Source organism: Herpailurus yagouaroundi, unplaced genomic scaffold (assembly GCF_014898765.1).
Source record: "Herpailurus yagouaroundi ecotype Mexico unplaced genomic scaffold, PumYag 183, whole genome shotgun sequence".
Classification (NCBI taxonomy): domain Eukaryota; kingdom Metazoa; phylum Chordata; class Mammalia; order Carnivora; family Felidae; genus Herpailurus; species Herpailurus yagouaroundi.
In genome coordinates, this window is record NW_024412414.1 from 4586898 (window position 1) to 4602501 (window position 15604).

Below are 15604 nucleotides of genomic sequence, written 5' to 3' on the forward strand. Positions count from 1 at the left end.
GGGGACTAGGAGATCATATAAAGCCTTGAACGCCTTCTTGGAACTTAGGACCACATCAGGGTTCATGTCACTGAGGCTCTGGTTCTGACCTCTGAGAATAAAGTGGTTGACAGAGAGGCAATCATCCTTGGGAGAAGTGGCCTGGTGGGTCATCTGGATCAGCAGAAGTCAAGTGGAGGCACTGGGCCTGAATGGATGGGTGATGAAGGTTCCAGACAGTTTGGAGAAGGGAGAGGAGGGGTAGTTACATCACAGGAGGCTAAGGAGATAAAATGTTCAGAATCACTGACTCTGGTGCATCACAGACCAGCCAAGGAGATGGGCACAGGTGCAGGGAGACTCTGGAAAAGACACAGACAGGGCAGAGATGGGGTGGGAAGTCAGCTAGCCAGCGCAAGTCGAACCAACTGTTTGGGCCTTTACCTATACATCTAACTGGAAGCCCAGGTAAATAGTGTAGGCCCTGGGCCTCCAGATGTCACGAGACAGCAGCCAAGGTGTCTTGGGATACCCCTGTGGGCAAGATACAGCAGGATGTGCTAGGGGCCAGGAGATTTGGGTGGGTTTGTGCTGATTGGTGGGTTGCTGGTAATCCAGTGGGAGGTTTCTGGGCTTCTCTGGAGCTCTATCCTGTTTCAGCATGGAAAGTATGCCTGTCAACTTTGCAGAGACCATGCATGAGTGCAGGGGGATGGCAAAAAGAAAGCAAGAGTCAGGACCCACCAAAAATGCCAGAGCGCAGGGTGAGCTTGACTGTGAACTGTAGTGCTGACATTCTGAAATGTATCTGCATGGGGCTGGGACGGCCAAATGATTCACACAGGCTCACGGGGAATGGGGGGGGTGAGAAGAGGGTATAGGCAGCCCTACAGAAAGCAGTCTACAGAAAGAGAAATTCTGTAACAAAACCATTCTAGGACAAAAGAGGCTGCCTGGCAGCTGGTGAGTTCCTGGTCACGGTTTGTGTGTAAGCAGGCCTGGACAGGCTGTGGGGTGTTGGGGGTGTTGTGGAGTGGACCCAAGCACCGAATGGGCACTGCATTCAATGCCCTCCCAGGCCTGAGAGTCACAGATTCATCACACCCATCCTCACCTTGTACCTCTGCTACAGGTGCACCTTGCTTTTTTCCCTCTGCCCTGCCCCTGCTGAAGTTGCTCCCCACTCTTAGATGGCCCTCTCCCTTCCTTGTTACACATTTAACTCCTGTTCATCTGCTCAGGCTCCACCCCCTCCAAGAAGCCTTCTCTGCCCACCACTGCCCGTGGGCAGTCACCCCCATACAGCATGGCACTCACACACATTTCAGCCCATGACACCCACGCTGTGCTTGGCCCTTTCGAGCACAGCCCCGTCATGTTGACCGAGTCTCTCACCGTTCAAACCATCTCAGATAAGGTAAAGAGTAAAATTCTTCCAGTTCTGCCTCCCAAAGAGATCTAATGATGTCACTCTTATGGGCCCCTTCCATCCTTGGCCATATGCAGATAAACACACACCATCACCATTGGGATGCCCTTCTTCGTGGATCCTCTCTCCCAGGCAGGTCCAGCAGCCAGAAGCCCTGAGTGTGAGGCTACCAGTAGGTCATGCCCCGCCCATCCGTGGGTCCACATGGCGTGGGGGCTCAAGCACTGTCTGCCAGAGAGAGGAAAGAGGCTGGGGCTCTTGTAGAAAAAGCTGGGTGGGGCTGGACTGAGCCAGATCTGGGCTTTGGAATGAACTCACTGTGTGGCCTTGGGCCATGTCGCTCCACTTCTCTTGATCCATGAAGACAATAGGGATGTTCTGGTGTGTGATGTAGGCGAAGCCCCTGCCTAGCCCAGTGCTAGCTGAGGGATGCCCACAACGGGTTGGTTCCCTTCCCTATTCCTCAGATGGAGCCTGGGCTTGGGAGTGAAACACGTCTGGGTTCAAATCCCCACTGCTCTCATTTGCTAGGAGCCCCTGGACAAGCTTCTTACCCTTTTGGAACCTCCATTTCCTTGCTTATAAAATGGGTTGACCCCAGCTCACGAGTCTTCTTTCATCTTGACTATCTCCCCCTTCCTCCTCTCTGAGATCTGCCCCATCCAGCTCCTCCCCACCTTCAGCCTGCATGAGCCTGCCTCCTCCAGGGGATTTTCCTCAATTGTTCTGAACTCTGGAGAACTGCCATTTGGATGCTCGTTTTTGTGCATGGACAGACACCTTGGACACCTTCCCTGTGCCGGGAGGCCTTGTTGGGCCTTCCAGTTGAATGACCCCTGGGGAAGACAGGGACCTGGCTGGGGGCACCTGCAGGGTCCTCATGGTAGCTCAGAAACCCCCCTCATGGCATCTGGCACAGTGGTTCAACCTAGAGGAAGGCAAGGAACTCTCTGCTGCTGGGTCACTTGGCCCAGCTGTGCCCAGCCTGTGACCCTGGACAGGTCTGTCCACCTCCCTGTGCCCCAATGCTGGGAGACCCGCTGTGTGCAGTGGGGGAGTTGGTCAAAGGCCCTTCCCCTCCCCCCCGCCCCCTGCCTACCCCACAGGGCTGTTGTGGGGACCACACGCATGGACGGACGGGACTATCCTTTGCAAATGGTACAGGCGTGAGGTGCTGTGTGGTGGGGAGCAAGGACAACGTTTGGAGGCAGAACACCCAGGTCCCAGACCTCTGTCAGCTCCACCTATGACCTCTGCCCCGCAGGTCCTCAGCCTCTCCATCTGACAAATGGGGACAGACCTGCCTTCAGAAAGACTCAGATGTCCCCAGTGCTCAGGCACAAAGAAAATCCAATAACAGCCTGGAGCTCGTCTCCCAAGATGGACAGGTAGACACAGGCCCGTGACTGAGGTGTTTTTGGGCCAGGCACGGTAGAATGCTTACGGGTCGCAAGCTCCCACCTCCATGGGGTCGGGCAGGGAGAGCGTGGGTGCCACACCAAGAGCATGACTACTTCTGGCTGCTGCCTGCAGAAGCACCCTGGCCCCAGTGTGGCTGCAGCGTCCTCTGTACAAGGGGAACCAGAAATCCAGCTTTCGTGTACAATCTCCCAGTGTTCAACTGTTGGCAAGAAATTCCCATTTTTTAAAAGCCTGTGTGTGTGATCAAGCAATATATGGGTGAGCCCTGGAGTACAAACTCTGACCTGGGCCTTTTTTTTTTTTTTTTTTAGTTTTGTACTTTAAGATAATTTCCAACTTTCAGGAAAGTGGCAATACTGGTACAAAGAACACCTGAACGCCCTTCCTTCTGATTCAGCTGATGTTACCATTTTTGCCCCATTTGTTCTCAGGAGGCTCATTCTGTCTTGTGGTCGTGATGGCCCTTTGGCCCCTTCACACTTTATGTGTATCTCCTTTTTTAAATTTTTACCATTTATTTATTTTTGAGAGACAGAGAGAGACAGAGTGCAAGTAGGAGAGGGGCAGAGAGAGAGGGAGACACAGAATCCAAAGTAGGCTCCAGGCTCTGGGCTGTCGGCACAGAACCCGACGCGGGGCTCGAACCCATAAACTGTGAAGTCATGACCTGACCTGAAGTCGGACGCTCAACCGACTGAGCCACACAGGCGCCCCACTTCATGTGTCTCTCCTAAGGAAAGGATATTCTCACACATAACCACAGCACAGCTAGCAATTCAGGAAACCCAACATTGATGTAATACCATTAACTAATATTCTGTACATATTCGTGTCCATCAACGGTCCCCACCGCATCCTCCTGGCTGGGACCCAGTGTAGGCCCTGTGAGGCATCTAGATGTCCAGCCCCTTCTGCCTCCTTTGACACAACAGCTTCCGTTCATGGAACCCCGTGGTCTCTCATGCCCCCAGGTCATGAATCCCTGTGAGAGCCCCGTGGAAGCAGCGAAATAAATGAAAAATAAATACCCAGACTTGTGATTCGGCAGCCTTCCTGGAGATTCGCTGATCCCTAGAGAACTGTGGTCTGGTCTGGATTTACACCTGGGGAAACTGAGGCCCAGAGCAGGAGTGTAAAGCGCCACAGAAGGCAGGGCCAGAGCGAGACCCCAGCCCTCCAGCCTCCTAGCCCCAAGCTCTTCCCATAGCCTCTATGCACAAGCCCACCTCTGAGGACACTGTGACTTTATGACCCAGCAGCAAGGCCTGTTTGAGATGTTTATCGTAAATTCCATTGGGAAACCAGCGACCAGGCGCCATCTATGTGGCCGGGAAAGGGGCAGGAGCCAGGGGGCCGGGGCAGGGGGGGTGTCCCCAAAAGCAGCAGAGCCCAGCTCCAGCCAGGCCCATTGGCTCAGCCCCCTGCACGACCCCCCACCCACCTCCACCACCCCTGGAGCCAGAGCGTTAACAGCACGAAGTTGCCCAGGACATCGGCAGACTTTCTCAGGCCTGCTGCCCCACCCTGCCTGCCAAGCAGAAGGCCAGGCACGGAGAGCCAGACCTGCCGCCATTGCCGCCGCCTCCAGGGAGCCTAGGACGACACCGTGACTGCAGGAAGTCCCAGTCTGCTGCTCGGCCCGCGCTCTCTCCATTACACTACCCTGCCTCTTCTCCATGAGAGGCAGCGGGGTGTAGTGGATAGAGCACGGGTTCAAGTCCCGGCTCCACCACTCACAGCTGTGTGACCTTGGGCCACCACTCCACCTCTCTGAGCCAGAGAGGCCATGGGGAGGGGAGGGGCTTGGGGTTGTACTTGCACCAAAACCTACCTCACAGGGCTGTTGTGAGGAGGACGGTCTTGTGGGCGCTGAAATGCTTTGCAAACTGTCTAGTGCTCTGCAGGCATGTGTTATTACTGTTATTAACTGCGTTGATAACAATAATGATGAAGGAACTGCTCCTGGGCTGGGAACCACATTGGCTTTGCTCGGAGCCTGTGCCTGGAGGCAGATGATAATTCCCAGAAAGGCCAGAAATGGCCTTTATCCTTTCTTCATATCTCTACCCCCAGAAAGAGACCTTTTAGGAGGTAAGACCTCTCTCCTCTCCCGTCCAGAAAGAGGCCTGGGAAGTCAGAGCCAGAAGAGCGAGGAGCCCTAGGTTTGAGCCCCCAGCTGTGCCCCATGTACCCATGTACCTCATGTAACCATGCCCTCGTGTACCCATGAGGTACACCGTGCAACCTCAGTCAGTCATTTGCCCTCTCTGGGCGCAGAAGCCCCACTCTGTAAAACTAGGCCCCTCCAGCTCTGCCACCAGAGGCTCAGTGCACCCCACTTGCCATTACATAAGGCTTCGGGCCCGAGACAGCTGACATCTGGACGAGGCACAGTGGGGACCGTCTCCTGCTGCCCAGAGCCAGTCTGAAGCAGAGATGGCCTTTGGGCCAGCAGCTGGGAAGGTTCTGACCCACCCTCTGCTTCCTGTGTGGGGAGGAGATAAAGGTTCAGGTGGGACGGGACAGGCCATCTGGTTGGTGGAACACCCAGTGTTCCCTGGGCCTGAGCTCCTTCTGTCGTGGACGGACAGCCGCTGGGTGGCTGACACAGTTTCCCCTCCATTCTCCTGCCTCTGGCTTCACTACAGACCTTCCCAGCGAGGTGGAAAGAACTGGCATGACACCCTCAGTCCACCCTGGCCCTCTCCCCCCAGGCTGAATGCGGGGATGACCTCTCCGGGCTGCTTCCCTGTCTGTAGAAATGGGGTGATGATGGTCGCTCACAGGGTGATTATGACAGCCAAGTGGAAAAAGCAGCTCAGACAGTATTTGCACAAGGGACCGCTCACTAAATACTAATTGTCTCCCTCCCTGCCCTGGAAATGCTTCCAGCGGCTCCCCCCTTGAACACCCAGCAGAGACCCAGCTCTGCAGCCCTCTCTCCACTCAGGCCATTACACCATCCAGCTTCTCTCTTGCTCCTCCTCTCACGACCCTGAGCGGCTATCGTGCTATCTCACCTCTCCGTCTTTGCCTGGGCTGTGCCCGACCCCACCCCCCGCCAGCCCACCGGGCCCTAGGTCTCTCTTGTCTTGCGTCGTCATTGATCTGTGTTCCTGTCTGCTCCCCTCACCCCAGCTGGACTGTGAGCTTCTGGAGGGCAGGGACCTCCCTTTGGGCCCTGCCGGTGTTCTACCACATCTGTCCGTCAAGTAAATGAGCATGGTGTGCGCAGAAAGTGCCACACGTGGTCGGTCTGTCTGCACGAGCCTCTACTGGCCCCATCCAAACCAAGATCCAAACTCCCAAGATAACAGCCTTTTAATGGAGGCTACCCTACGCCACCCAGGAGTGGCCCTTGTCTCTCTGGGACCTTGGGTGCCCAGACTTCATCACTCAGAGCTGATGACCTAACATAGACCACCCATTTTACAAAGGACAGACCGAGGCCCAGAGGGGAGAGGGCTGGTCTCAGGTCACACAGGAAATCAGAAGTAGACACCAGACCGGTTCTCAGGTCCCACCCTCCCCTGAGCTCAGGGCTCTCTCAATTTACCCACCCCCCGTGTTTGTGTATTCTGAGGGGCTCTGTGAGACCTACAGGAGGTGGAGGCTGCAGGATGATGGCAGAGGACCACAGACAGTGAGGTCCTGGTGCAAGGCTCTGCCGGGACCCCCAAACCTGAAGGGTTCTCACCTCCGCCTCTCCCCAGAGACCCTGCCGTTTTCCTGTGGAAGATTTGGTCAACCTTGACCCATATATGCCCGTGGCTCCACCACAGCTGCGGCCCTTGGGGTTAAACAATGCCCTTTGTGGGGTAATCTGGGGCTGGGGTGTGATAGCTGAAGGGGGTGACCTGGTCCATTCAACTCCTCCTCTAGTAGGAGGGTGCAGCCAGCCCCTGGGAGGGGAGAGGGACGGCCCAGTGAGGCGTGGGGATGAGTGCTAAGCAGGGATAAATCTGACCCTTTGCAAAACCATCAGGATAGTGTATGAAGGGTGTGGAGATTTTCCATAAATGTAACATGTACCCACCACAGAAAATGCAAAGCGAGGAGGCAGCAGTAAAAAAGGGCTGGAGTTTCCAGCTATGAGCTGGGCTCTGCTAAGAGGAGACTCACAGTCCGAACCTACAGCAAGTAGCTCACAGCCTATGGGCGAGCCAGGCCTGGAAACATCCCCAGGGGAAACTGCAGGGGGTGGGGCAATCCAGAGGAGAGAGAAAAAGTCCCCTTGTGGGGATCAGGGAAGGCCACCTAAGAGGGGCATTTGTCCCAAGCCAAGAGGAGGAGGTTTTGGACCAGAGGAGGGAGAATGCCACTTGGGGGGTGGTAACTGGGTGAGCAAAGGTGGGAGGCTGAACACAAATTTCCAGTCAACTGCCCGCTCGCAGGGCAGAGGCCACAGGGCAGAATCGGAGGTCAAGGGTCTGGAGCAGGCTGGGGTCTCATCCAAAGCCTGCTGAGTGGTGTTTGGATTTTGGAGATGATGTCAGTGGTGTCTGGGCTGGGAGACAGTGGTTAGAGCCGTGGCGGGGGGGACCGCTGGGGCACAGGGGGAGGGAGGACCAGGGTAGGGGCGGCTGATGCCCCCAGCTCTCTTGGCCCGTCTAATGCTGGGGCCTGGAGGCCCACCCTGAGGCTCATCTAAGGCTGAGCAGGCATGTGCTGCACCTTCACCCCGTGTCCCCATATCCCATGTCCTGTGTGGTGCCCCCTTGGCTTCCTCCTCCCTCCTCCCTACCTCCTGAGGCACAGCTACCAGCTCCCTACTGTGATGGGAGTGATTAGATTAGAAGGTGATTTGGGGTCTGATTATCTTGGGTGGAAATTGGCCCCCTATGTGTTTTTCCATCCTGCTGAGGGCCGGGGAGGTGGGGAGCGGCATCCTCATTACCAACGAGGCAGAGAAACTTCCTCAGAATACATTTGAGACCAGGGTATGAGGGCCTGGCTTCCTGGGGTGGGCGCTGGTAGGTGACAGAGAGGATAGGCTCAAGAGAGAGGGGAGAGTTCAAATCCCGGCTCTGCCCCCACCAGCCAGTGACTCTGGGCAAGCCGCTTCTCCCTTAGCCTCAGTTTCCTCCTCTGTAAACTGAGGGCCGGTGTGAACTCTAATTAGATAATGGTGTGTGAAAGGTTTGACTCGATGCCCGGCCCACGGTAGGTGTCCTACAGAGGTCAGCACTGGCCACTGCCCCTGCCATCTGTGCTCTGAATCAGTGCACTGTGCTCCTCACCTTGAAGGATCTGGTGAACCCACCCCCACATGACCTCTCCAGGCCCCAGGCTCCTTATCTGTCTAATATTGCTTTTGTCTAACTGTCCCCTGCCCACCCCACACAAGCTGAGCCAGTACGCAAGAAATCTTGTCAGCAAGTTACTGTAATTACCAGGGTCCTGTCAGTGGGCCCTGGTGTTCCCAGTTAGTGCCTCTTGGGCAAGTAGATGGGCTCCAGAGTCGGCCTGGGCTGCTTGGCCTCTAGTCAGTGTCTGAGCTCACCCTGTGGTCCCCACTGTGCCCTGCCCAGAGATGAAAGAGTGCTGTCCTTCTGTCCTTAGAATGAACAAGGAGCCAGCTGACCATGTGGGTTCTGCTACAGCTCACCGGGCGGCATGCCCCTTCTGGGAGCCTTCGTGCCTTGGTTTACCCATGCACGGTCAGACAGACTGACCTTTACCCACCATGAAGAAACTCACTGGAGAGTGTCCATCTGTCTTCCTGTAAAGCACTTTGAGATCATGAGATCTTAGAGGGCCAGAGGCTAGAACACACATATACACACATGCGCACACATACGCCTGTATACACATGGGTGCACACACATGCACACCAGCACATGCACACACACAATCTCAGGATATCGCTCAGGTCCTAGAACAGAAAAGAAGGAGTGGGTGAAACCTTTTGAAAGGTGAAAATAGATTCCTTTCTTGAGGAAAATGTTGTAAGGTAGATGTTTCTTGAGTTTGCTGACCTAACCTTCAGGTCTAAAGCAAACCGGAAAACAAAGCTGCTAGAGACAAGTCACCCCGAAAACAGGGAGAAGTGGCCAGCAGTCTGGAAGAAAAAGAAGGAAAAACTCTAAAACGCAGAACTGAGTTCAAGAAGCAACTCATGGGGCGCCTGGGTGGCGCAGTCGGTTAAGCGTCCGACTTCAGCCAGGTCACGATCTTGCGGTCCGTGAGTTCGAGCCCCGCGTCAGGCTCTGGGCTGATGGCTCGGAGCCTGGAGCCTGTTTCCGATTCTCTGTCTCCCTCTCTCTCTGACCCTCCCCCGTTCATGCTGTGTCTCTGTCTGTCCCAAAAATAAATAAAATGTTGAAAAAAAAAAAGAAGCAACTCATCAGGGCCTTTTAGCATCCGGGTCGGTGTCTGTGGCCATTGGGCTCAGCCCCTGTCTGGTTCTTACTGTGTGGCCTGTGGATGGCCTGAAATGCTCCAGCCAGGCTGGGATGCTCACCTCTCTGTCGGAGAAGGAAATACATGCTGCGTTGAAGAGAGATTTCTACCCTGGGTAGTAAGGATTTATATTTAAAAAAAAATAAAGGTGCCCAAAAGTCCAAACTTCACTTACCTAGGTTCTTTACTAAATAGAGGGACCACTGGCAGGACGGAAGGTGCCTCCTCACGTGTTCCCTGGAGCCTTCTGCATGTGACCCTACACAGGCCATGCAGGTTAACTCTTTCTGTGAGTGACCTGTCTGTCTGTGAAAGCTCCTGGGACACAGTGATGTGTCCCCAGCACCAGCCTGAGGATAGAGGGCTGGCTTCGCTGTATCTCCTTCTGTCGGAACCCAGGCGGCCGTAGTGGCCATCCCCTCCCCAGGCTGGGTCCCAGCCGCCCTCCCTGGACTCCCCTTGTTTCCCCAGTGAGGTCACAGCCAGCTTCAGTGGGTTTGTTTGGTTTTTTTTCCTGCAATTTTTCTATCATGGCAAAATACACATGATGTGAAATTTACCATTTTAACCCCTCTCAAGTATACAGGTCAGTGGCATTACATCCATTCACACTGTTGTGCACCCATTACCACCATCCATCTCCAGACCTCTTCATATTGCAAAACTGAACCTCTAGAGCCGTTGAATGGGAACACCACCCCCACCATAAGTTCCCCACTCTGGCCCCTGGCAACCACAATTCCACTGTCTCTGTCTCTGTGAATTTGAGTGCTCTATGGAGCTGCGGTACTGGAATCCACCATAGACGTCCTTCTGTGACTGGTGTATTTCACTGAGCATAATGTCCTCAAGGCTCATGCCTGTACCAGAATTTCCTTCCCTTTTAAGGCCAAATAATACTCCATTGTATGTATACAGCACACTTTTCAGCAGATTTACCTCTGCGTTTAATCCTCACTCTGGTACAGAGTCCCCCGAATGAACCTTGGACAGGCTGCCCTCTGATCCTGCACGGTGGAGGGGCCTGTGCAAAGTGCAACTGACACAGAAACCCCAAAGATGAATAAAAGTGGAGCCACTCTGACAAGAGGCCTCCCTCACCCCCCACAGCCAGCCCTCCTGCCCCTCAAAAGAATTCCAGGGCCTTTAAACCAGTTTGAGGGGTGCCTGGGTGGCTCAGTCGGTTAAGTGTCTGACTCTTGATTTCGGCTCAAGTCAGGATCTCACGGTTCGTGAAATCAAGCCCTGCATCAGGCTCTGCCCTGAGAGCGCGGAGCCTTTTGGGGACGCTCTCTCTTCCTCTCTCTCTCTGCCCCCCTCTCTCAAAAATAAACAAAGAAACTTAAAAAAAAAATTTTAAAGCCCAGTTTGGAAATCCTAAAATTCTACAAAAGGGGTTCTTAACCTTTCTTTCACCGAGGAGCCTGGGGAAGTCTGGTGTCCTCAGAGATGCCACCCCTAGTCGGAATAAAGCTTTAAAATGCATAAAATAAAATACATTGGATCACAAAGGAAGCCGATGATATTGAAATAATTAAAATAATAAAAAATGTGTGTGATAGAGTAATGTGCTTCTTTGTGCTTCTTTGTCAGCACACTAATGACAAGAACCAGCGGTCAGTCTGATAGCTGCCTTACTTGTAAAATCAGGATGAGTGAATGACTGCAACAGCTATAAAGTCACATGACAAAGAACCTGTCATATTTGTAATACATGTAACGGCGTTGCGGGCGACTAACACTCCTGGGGTCGGTAGCCTATGTCATGGTGAAAATGCTAACTTTCAGTTAGACGGTTGTGAACACCAAGATGTCATTGTCTTCTCATGCAAGTTCACAGAGCCCTGAGTTCTTTCCCAGATCTTTGGGAGGGAGTGGACCCCATTTTAAGCAGTCCTGTCTAGTCCTGTCTAGGACAGAGTGGGGAGGTGGCTCTCTTAAGAGAAGATAGTAGGTGGTAGATGTAGCAGGGTTTGAGTCCCAGGCCCGTGATAGCTCTGTCCCAAGGGCATAGTTTGAACCCTAATCATGGGCAGTACCCCAGGACCTTGGCAGACAGAGCCAGGAGCTTTCTGGGACCCAGTTCCTTCCACTCCTCTGGGGAGGGGGCTTGGGCCCATGCAACGGTAACTTGGCTTTCGTCCCCCTCCCCAGGGACCCACGTGATGGAGGGCTCTGGACGGATGGTAGTGACCGCAGTGGGTGTGAATTCTCAGACTGGCATCATCTTTACCCTGCTGGGGGCTGGCGGTGAGGAGGAAGAGAAGAAAGACAAGAAAGGTAAGCGCAACCCCCTCACAGACCAGGAGAGGAGCTCTTCAGGTCACTTTTTTTTTTTTTTTTTTATTGTCGTTTATTCATTCACTCAACAAAATAGTTATTGAGTGACTTTTATGTCCATGCCCTGTGCCAACAGCTGTCTCCTGCATCCTTGAGGCCCTGCTTGGGCCAGGAGGGTTCTGTCTGTTCCATCTCCAGGGTCTTGTCCCAGTCTCTGTCTGTCTGGTCATGTCATGGAGTACCCTCCCGTCAGGCCAGGCCCAGGGCACTGAGCACTTTGTTGAGTCTCCAGCCTTGAGTGTGACCTGGTCCCATCATCAGGCCTGATACGGAGTCGAAAGCCCCACCTGCGCTCACTCCTGCCACTAGTCTCAACTCCACAGAGCAGGGCTGCAAACCCACCCAGCACTGACTCAGCCCAGATGTGGGCAGAAGAGATTCTGGGGAATGTGGCCAAACTCATGGTTTCCTCCCCTATCCCCCCAGAGCTGGCACCTTGCCTGGGTCCTAGCTCCTCTGCCACTTTGGAAACAAGATTCCTACTCCCTGGGCTCCCCCTCGGTGCAGCGAGCCGGTAGCCTGGCTACAAGTGCCTCTCAGAGCAGAGGGAGGGATGCACGGAAGACCCTAGAAGCCCAGGCCCAAATCCAAAGGCCCAGGCCTCTGGCCCTTGCACAGCCAGCTCCTTACCCAACACCTAAAGTCAGTCTCAGGGACAGAACCCTCTCACATCTTCAGTCTTTTGTCCTATCTCCTTCCCCAAGCTCCAGAGGAGGGTCCACAACACCCACACCATCTGGGGTCCGGGGGAAGAAGATAAGAATGCTCTCCTTGAGTTATAGGGACAGGCCTGCTACCTCCAGCTCTCCTTGGCCGACCAGGCCCAGAGCCTGGGTCACAACCAAAGGTTGCTTGTTCCTAAGGGTAATACCTTATATTTTCTAGAAGGGTCTCCCTAAGATTATGGCAGCCCCAGCAACATGAACAGTGGAGCTAAGCTGTGATCTGAGAAATCCAGAGGTGGGAGAGAACCTGTCTCAGGAGACAGCTGAGGTTGAAGCTGAGGACACAGTCCTTGTCAAGAGCCCCAGAGGGTGTCAGGACAGTGTTCACACAGTGACGTAGAAGCTGTGGCCAGCTCTGGCCCCAGGGTGCAGATGGTGGGGCAGATATGGGCAGTGGGCGGGGTATGGCAGGATGACACAGGCTTTGCCCCTTTTCTTGGCCTCCCTGGGTCCTGGGTGAGGGGCAGAAGCACCCAGAAGCTCCCACAGGCCAGACCAGTGTCCTCAAAGATTTCAGTAGGAAGATGGGCCTCTCCCGCCCGGAAGCACAGGTCAGAGCCCTTTACTGAACACACACCTATGGCCCAGTGAGATGGGGGTGTCAGTGTAGAAGGAAGAAGTGGGATGTGGGAGGACAGGGCAGAGGAATATACGGGGCAGCCCCACCTCTCAAGCCCCTGTGAGCAGCACGGCCAGGGCTGGGCCCCCTCTGCATTCCCATTTCATCACCTCCACCAGGGTCATTGCTTAGAGCCTGCCAACCACGGGCCCCCATTTCAGGATGACCACAGGCGTGCAGCCGGGCGTGTGTGTGGGTGCGTGTGGGTGTGTGTGTGCGCGCGTGCGCACAGATGAGGCTGGATGTGCTTCTCCTTCATTAACGTGTCTCAAAAATCATCACACAGGTGTGAAGAAGGGGGATGGCCTTCAGCTACCAGGTACAGTAAGACACCCCTCAGGGTAGATGGGGCTTTTAGAAATAGCAGCAGCCTTCGAGCACTGAGCCCTGGCCCCAAGCCACCAGCACACAGCTGGAGGAGGCTCCCTGACCCACCAGACCCTCCACTGTGCCCCCACGCGATGCCAGCCCCACGGGAGGAACCGGCGCCTCACTCTGCCCGTTTGCCCTTCCAGACCTTCACCCTGCCAGCCCATGCACATGGTGCCACCACACAGCCCGCAGCCCCACACACTGGCATGTAGTGCCCTGCTCACCACCCTGTGACCCCACAGCCCTGCTCTCCTGTGCACACCCCACAGAGCCTGTCCCAGCTCCCCTCACCACTCAGCATGTGCCCCCCGCCCGCTAGTGTCACTTCCCTCTCCTGCCCACTCAACCCATTTCCCCACGCCTGGAAAGAACAACCAGAGTGGATTTGAGCATCTCATGTCATTTGTAATTTGTAAACTAAGGGAAACTTGCTAGTACCTTCTCTGTCTCAGGCACAATGTGTGACATGCTTGGTATCACCTATTAAATGATGGGGCATCTCGTAGGGGGTTGACCAAGGCGATCTTTTGAGTGCTGGTTAGGAAGGAGGAGGTGGCCGCAGGCAGTGGCCTGAGTCAAGGGCTTGTTCCACTGGGACGCAGTGATGGCAGTCATAGCAGATACCCAATCAGAATGCCCACACTGCACCCATTACTGAAGGTTTGGAAATGACTCCTGGCCATGGGTCCCTCTGGCCCTGACGGACAGCCAGATGCCCTCTCATAGAAGCTCCTGTGACGGGGACTTGCCCGATTGGCATGGCCAAGGGGTGCATCCTACCCAACCACATTGATCATCTGCCATGTTTTGTTTCAAAGACCCTCCATGTCTGAGTTTTTTACCCTGATTTTTACGGCATCTCTATGGGAACATTTCACCCCCGCCCCCAAATTTGAGTTTCTTGATTTCCAACAGAGATTTTTTTTTTTTTTAAGAATATAGTCATGTTACCTCCCGCAAGTTGGTTCATGTCTTTATTGTTGTTGCTGTTCTGCATTGTTGCTTTTCTCCATTGTGACACACTGCATTTTCCATCCCTCCCACCCCCACAGCGGCCGATGGTGCAGCAGGCTCAAATGCTGTAGATAGTGCAAATACCAGCCTAGTCAATGGTACGTCTTCGATGGCGAGCGCTCGGTCTCGGTTGGATGGGCGTCTCTCTCCCCCACCCCCAACTCTGGGCTTGCCTCTCCCTGTTCTGGACCGCACAGATCTTGGATGTGCATGGGCAGCTCTGGGACAATCGTCCTCTCACGTGGGGCAGGCGCTTAAGAGAGAAGCCACCACCGGGGAATCCGCTCCGCACCCACTTGCGGCTGCCAAAATGGCACTGGCTCCTGGTGGGCCCTCAACCCCCAGTGGAGCCCAGAAGAGGGACATAACGTTGGCTTCAGATTTGACTCCCAAGAAGCAGCATCCCACCCGGCGTGGCCCTCTCCTAAGTACATTCCTGGCCCCAGCTTGGGGAAGAAGGCCTGGGGTCAGGACCTGGGCTGAAGCTGGCATCTGGGTCCCTAGTGAAGTCTCCAGTCCTTGGCTCGAAAATTCCCTCGAGGCAGGGGGGACCCAGGCCGGGGTTCAGCCCCTTGGCCCCACCCCATAGCATGGCTGAGCCACAGATAAACATTTCTTCCTCTTCTCTTTCACGGAGTGAACGGGCAGGGGGCTCGCTTGGGCTCGGGCCTGGTTCTGTCCCTCGGACGTGGACTGGTGTTTCCTGCTGTTGCCTGTGCTGGAGCATTTGTCCTGAGTCTCTGCATTCTTATGGGCCCCTCGGGGGTGAGGGGTGGTGGGGGGGAGGGGTTGCCACTGTACATGGGATCTGCATTTTAACCTCCTTACCCACAGGCATGAAGGAGTTGTATTCACTGGCCTCCAAGCCTTTAGAGGGTTTCTTATTTCTATACCCTCCCATCTTCAGAGTGAAGAGGCTCCCATTTGCTCAGAAAGCTCCCCTGTCCCCAAATTAGGTAGCATGATAGTCACCCAGACTAAGAGCTGGAGGGCTTGATCATAAAACTGTTGCCCGAGAGAATCGAAGGGAAAGGAAAAGCCATTCTTACAGCATCACCGTGTACGAGGCACTGGGCTGTGGGTTTCTCATTCATTATATCATTTACTCCTCACCACTCCTGGACGACATGGAGACCCTATCCTACCTCATACTCCCATCCCCTGCCCCAGACCTCTGGCTGAGCCCCCTGCATTCAAAATGACCAATGATGGAAGCACCTAGTGGATGTCAGGGGCCAAGCAAGACCCTTCGGCGAGCCGCGCCTTGCCAAGAAGGGCTAATTCGGGCGTAGGTCTATTTCA

The 15604-nt window shown here is 54.6% G+C and overlaps 1 protein-coding gene across 14 annotated transcripts in view; it reads left to right on the forward strand.

The window, feature by feature from the left end:
• The window catches only part of ATP2B2 (ATPase plasma membrane Ca2+ transporting 2), a 388866-nt gene that overhangs the window by 313017 nt on the left and 60245 nt on the right, over positions 1–15604 (forward strand). For 9 of the 14 annotated variants that reach the window (XM_040491970.1, XM_040491982.1, XM_040491969.1 and 6 more), the window contains 3 exons: positions 11387–11512; positions 13203–13235; positions 14341–14400. In XM_040491970.1, the coding sequence (XP_040347904.1) occupies positions 11387–11512; positions 13203–13235; positions 14341–14400 (219 nt within the window). The remainder of the gene's footprint in view (positions 1–11386; positions 11513–13202; positions 13236–14340; positions 14401–15604) is intronic. The other 5 variants (XM_040491974.1, XM_040491978.1, XM_040491979.1 and 2 more) reach the window with 2 other exon arrangements.